The sequence below is a fragment of the Lottia gigantea genome (genome assembly GCF_000327385.1).
Source record: "Lottia gigantea unplaced genomic scaffold LOTGIsca_28, whole genome shotgun sequence".
Lineage (NCBI taxonomy): Eukaryota > Metazoa > Mollusca > Gastropoda > Lottiidae > Lottia > Lottia gigantea.
Window position 1 is genome coordinate 2,070,829 of NW_008708898.1, and position 6,228 is coordinate 2,077,056.

The 6,228-nt window shown below is 33.2% G+C and overlaps 1 protein-coding gene across 1 annotated transcript; it reads left to right on the forward strand.

Moving 5' to 3' along the window:
* Positions 1-1,617: 1,617 nt before the first annotated feature.
* LOTGIDRAFT_118120 (hypothetical protein) lies at positions 1,618-2,388 on the forward strand (the record flags this gene model as incomplete). Its single annotated transcript, XM_009056597.1, has 1 exon — positions 1,618-2,388. The coding sequence occupies one exon, from the start codon at positions 1,618-1,620 to the stop codon at positions 2,386-2,388; it is 771 nt and encodes a 256-aa protein (XP_009054845.1).
* Positions 2,389-6,228: the final 3,840 nt, after the last annotated feature.

Consider the following 6,228-nt stretch of genomic DNA (forward strand, 5'->3'; position numbering starts at 1 on the left):
GCTCGATCCCCCTTACCTGATATTTCCTAGAAACGTCACAGAATGCCTCACTACGTGTAATCATAATGCGAATGCACAATGCGAATAACAGTCAACTGGTTTAAGATGTTCATGTGTTCGTTATGTTTCTAATTTGTTGTTTGTGTCGTTACGAAGTTCATTCATCAAGTTCATCTTTGATGATAAGAAATCCAGATATATGTATTTGTATGATGATGTATCACATTTAGTATATGCGTGAAATAAAGTCTCGTAACATAGTGTCTATAATTTTGTTGTTTGTAGTGAAAAAAACCCCACAAGTGTCTGAAATTGATTATCAAAAACATTATCATGTAATTAAGTGATAAGAATTTATTAAGGGCAGATGAAGTGTACTAATTGTTAGGCAAGCAGTTTAAACTTGTTTTGGTGATAAAACGGTTCGATATTTTTAATTGATAAGACATAATTCTCTACTTTTTGGCCGTAGGCTCCACACCAGTTTTCCATCACCGACAAAAAACATAGAGACGTTAAAACCTTTTAGTTAAAACTTTCAGATAAGGTAAAGAACGCATTTCACTAGATTTTGGTACATGGTTTTCTTTAATTTTAGCAGCTCATTTGCCTAGGTCTTCTAGACAGCCCCTTTAAGATGTGGGATTCTATCAAAATCGTTAGATATTACCAATTGTCACCATGTTTTAAATATATATACCTTTTAAATCAAAGTATTACTTTAAACGCTTTTTAATCGTTAAGCATAGGAAAGGACAATTTCACAATTTATTGTTAATAAACAGTAAACAGGTCAATTAAAGTAATTTAGTCCTTAAAGTGTTTCTTTTTTATCAATCCTTACACCAGTCTTAGATTATTTTGGTCAATTATCAATTTAATTCGGAAAACACACTAGCCATTAAATTTGGGTTCGAGATTGGTTTCATTACTTACTTCAGTTACTTTAAGATACGCTGCGATTGTATTGATACAAAGTCCAAACCGTTCTCGCCCAACAATCCTTATCAGTCCTGTTACTAATATGTCATCGGTGCAAGGATTATAATACACTCGTACAGGTTATCATATACAAGACCTTTAATTCGAAGAGTAAGTACAAATATTTAGATGTTCTGTTTTAATCCGTGTCGTTCAAAGCGAAACAAATAAAGCCGCATTGACCCTTCTCAATAGAATATGGCGGATCACATTCGCTGACTAGTGGTTGCTGATTGTACGAAATGAGGCTCTAAAGAATACGAACTATAGAAATTTCTTTTTTTTGTTTTGTGCTTTTTTGAGTCGGATTGATGATGACTTTTACAATCAATTTATGGATCATTTATGATTTAGCAACATTATACCAAAATTATTATAAAGTTTATAATTTAGTTTTGGTTAATTTGGTAATAAACGTTTTATCGTTAGCTTGGTGTATGTAGCAAACTTTTTGAACAGGCTTATTTAGAGGAGAAAGGGTAGCTGCATATAATCTTATATTAAAACCTAATAATTGTAAGATCTATAAGGTCTAGTTGATGTTGTTGTTGATTATCGTTTTACATTTTAGTGACCATGGAGAATGTTAAATGCGAGAAAATAACCGACTATCTACACCATTTTACTATAAACCGCATGGAAACACAATTCAATGAAAGTTTTCAAGTTGATAATCTTGTAATTATATTTCCCTGGTACGCAGCTAAACCTGATCAAGTTGCCAAATACCAATCACTTTATCATGGCCGTGGTTTCGATACGTTAGTGATATATGGAGGACTTGTGTCATTCTTGTGGCCGCAGAAAGCATCCGAGTTTGTTAAATCAGTGAACAATTTGTTGGAAACACGATTTGATAACTACAAACATTTTATCCTTCATGCATTTTCGATTGGTGCCTTTTATTTAACTGTTTATATTTACACTTCTTTTGAAAAGGAAAATGTCTCGAGTAGTATTAAGAAAAAGACACTAGGTGTGTTCTGGGATAGTATAACCATTGGAGAGTTGTCGAACTTGATAACGGGTATTGCAACCGGTGCTGGATTAACAGGAAATTTTGCTAAAATTGCGTTCAAATCGAGTTTTCTATTATATTATTATCTGTTTAACAATTGTACGGCGCGAATTTACAATAAGTATTTCAGATTACTTGCCAAGAACCCATGGATTGTACCAACTTTTGTTGTTGCCAGTAAAGACGACCCGATGAGTGATTATAAGGCTTTAAGTGAATTGTTGAATACTTGGACGAATAAACTACCGATTTTAAAATATAAAATATGGGATCATTCGAAACATGCTGGCCATTTGAAATATCATTATTCTGAATATGTAGAGATATTAGACTCATTTTTATCTGTTCTTAAAAATAGATATCCTTCAAAGATAATGTCAAAGTTATAATTGTCATATTTTTCAATAAAATAAATACATCTTTTTAACCATACCTGAGTCTGTATGAATTTCAACGCAGGTTGATTCTGATAAGAAATTTTAGAGTTGTGGGACGAGATCGAAACCTTAATTCTACAGACTGTCTCCCTCGATAGTTAGAATGAAAGAAAATAGTAATGCAATTATCTTGTTATCCTACTTTGGTGCATATAAGTCGTTAATCTCCGTTTTGTTTTATGTTATCTGCAGGACTATAACTAGTAGTAGGATTCAAGAGCAGTGGCGTATTTGAGGGTGGGCCATTGCCCCACACCGCCTCAGGACTGTGATAAATCCCTCATTTTTGTCCGTCCCCCACCTTTCAAGCATTTTTCTTGTGCCTCTGGGCAAGAAGTTTCTGATAACCTGTTCACAATACTGAGAGTCGGAAAGTCAGTCCGGCCGAGTTTGCACATTTATCAACCATTACTATTGAATTCCCAAGTGTCTAAGGCTATATTAGTCTGATTTCGAAATGTATATGAATTTTGCTTGAAAATACGCCCAATTAAAAACTGGACAAAATTTCAGGACCCCATCTTTAATGTGTTTCCCCAATTCTCCAAGTGTCTTGGCTATTTATAAATCAATCAGTTATATAGGTTGTATTGTCTGTGATCGATTCAATAAAAGAGACAGAGTGATCTGAAGAACGATACTGTAACATATTGGAATTGAAATAATTTTTCCTCTGAAACAAAACAAGAAGCATGATTATGCTATCACTTGAGAGTTTTATATAGTGCACTTTTTACAAGAATCGTTTTTAACTTCCAAGATTGTTTTCGTCTTTAAAATTGTGAAAAAGAAATCTGTGTCTAATTTTCTTGTCAATTTTTTTTAGTGCTTTTGAAATATATTCGGCAGTTCGTTTTGAGATTTCACATTTCTACTGTAACAGCTCAAAAACAAGATTCTAGCTCTTGAAATTTGCTATAATCATCTCAAAAAGTTTTTAGAAGTTATATGTTGTTCTCATTTATGAATGTCCTGATATCGCGATTGCCATATTATGCTGTGATAGGAACCCAACTTGTAAAAAGACCATTCTCTATATATGAATTTCCTATAATGACCCTTACTAGATTCTACAAGTGATATGTTGTGATAAAGGATATTTTCCTACCTGAAATTACGGTAATGAGTTTACAATTACCTTCTTATCGAATCTATTATGTTGATAGAGAACGGAACTAGTAGCGTGCTATCTGTAATTCTGAAGAAATTACTGTGAATAATTCATGTGGCTCAGTTGATTACGATTGCTGTTAAATTACCTGTTATTTTGCTACTATAATATGCCTAGAATACACCCAGAGATCCACAGTGGTGTCAGAGATGGGATAGATATCAACTCGATCAATTCCTGTTAATACAAGACCATTGTTTCAATTGAAGCTAGTTCAGTATGAGTGAATATGAATATCGTGGGAATCTAGAGCAAGTAACGGAATAATTACTAAGTAGTGACTTTTAATTGATGTTATCACACAGCCCAGAAACAGTTTTCTTTAAAACGATTGTTTCAGAAAAAATCAACAAGAAACACAGAAATCAACGTATTTAGCGAGACAAGTCGGAAGGAACCTATGAAGAAGTTATAGAAACATTGCTACAACTGTCCAAAATGCACAGAAACAGAACCTACATAGGCCTACCCGGTGAAAGAAAAGCTTTGCATTGATTTGTTTTTCTTGTGTTAATATCCAGCAATCATACTAGTATTCAAAATAGTGTAAATTTCTAGCTACTTGAGTTCGCTTGTTTAGAGACCAGATTGACAACCGGAAGTAGTGCAAGAATGGTCCAGAGTTGCGTGGATCGATTGAAACCAGGTCAACGAAACGGCTAAAAGATCGACGTTACTATATTTGATTGGTAAGTGACTGGTATATTTCCTGATTGGAACATCTAACTTCTTTGTCTGGGTTTTTATTTAAATAGTTTGGAATAACTTGATTGTGTGATTGTTAATATCGCTTTATAAGTCTACTTTCAGTTTATTATCGTTTTATAAGACTACTTTCAGTTTACTTGGATTAAATATAGAATTTGTCTCTAATAGAGTTCTGTGACGCTTTGCAAATTGCTATACCTTATTCTTCTGAGTTGGACAAAGAAATTGAGAGGAATTCTTTAATTTCTTACATTTTGTGGTAGTCTGCAAAACATGTTGGATATAATGAAACTGCTTCCAGGATTAATGACAGCCTTATTGGTGTTACCAGCAGTTCAGGGCATCTTTACAGATACAGGACAGTGTTCTTATTCCTTTAACGTGTGGCATCCTGACCAGGACATCGTGAGACAAATGAAAGAATTGAAATTTGGCTATGATAACTTTACTACATACACGAAATTTCAAATATCTCAGATGAAAAATGGCGTTTTGGAAGAAATTAAACAACACCAAAATTGGAGTCAAGATTTACATCGTGAAATTCTACAAATGAAAGTTGATAGTGTCAAGGGCAAGATGGAACACAATAGTCTTGTAACTCAGGTACGTATTTTCATCTTCAACTTTTGTCGAAATATCATAAATTCACTTTTGGTAGATTATGCCCATGAAGAGCAAGTCTACTTAGAATCTACACTCAAAATAATATTATCTTGTTTATTGGACATAGCAGTGCCATTTCGTCTACCCTAACCTGGGGTTAAAGATGGGTTCCCTTATTTTCATCTATGAAAATGAAAATGCTAATACATGTACTTATATGAATAAAGTAGAGGCGTTCTAATGACTTGGAAAAATACCAGTTTGTCTCACATGTCCATATTTTATTCATAATTAGCTAAATTAGAAGAGTTCCAATGAGTGACCGATCAAGTAAGGTCAAAAAGTCTTTTTTTGGTTATCCAGACTGTACATAGATGTACATTTATGATTGGTTAAAACTCTTTATTATTATGCAATAAGAACATAATGATATGATTAAGAATACACGATAATTAATTAGAAACACCAATTATTCAAATAGTTTGATCAATTTGACACTAAAAATAACGAACAGCATTGACCCCTTTATCTAAGCAAAACCATTTGGCAGTTACAACAGTAATCAACTATGCACCAAGCCTGAATATCTATCATTTAACGTTTGCATATTAGCACCAAGCGTTCTAGAAGTAGCTTGGCTTGTCCTCCATCGATACAGAAGGTTAAGTTCCCCTTTTTCAAAATATCTTACTATATTTCTCAACATTGCCATATGCATAAATAATCTATAAAATGTAAAAAAAAGAATAGACGTAGTAAAATACTGTAAAATTTGATCTTTTACGATTTCAGATGCCTACGATGAATACAACTATACCTCTCAATTATTGTTTATTCGTCTGGCTTTCAAACACTTATTTTCATGCATATTCCATTAAAGCCCAGTGGTGATATCTCTAAGCTCATATATCTCACTGAACATTGATTTTATTTATTCTGGCCACTTGAAACGACATTGAAATAAATCAGAAAACTCAAGAATCGAAGAATTTTCAATTTGAAACTCTATTTTGTAACAATGTCTGGCGGTGAAAGAATATAAGTTGTGATCACTATCACCTTAAATCAATTAAACTGGACGTTTTCTATTTCGATTTGTCATTAGATCAGTTACTTTACACCTTGTCTGTCTGGCCGAACGGCGATAGATTTCACTTATCATTTCTGAAGAGACCAGATTTATTGTCCATTCACAGCAAATTCCACATCGTTTATAACATTGCTATTTTAAACAGCATTTAATTTCCTTTTAACAAAATTCTATCATTGGTCAGAGATTGATTGGTGAAGTCAATCCAACTGTTTAA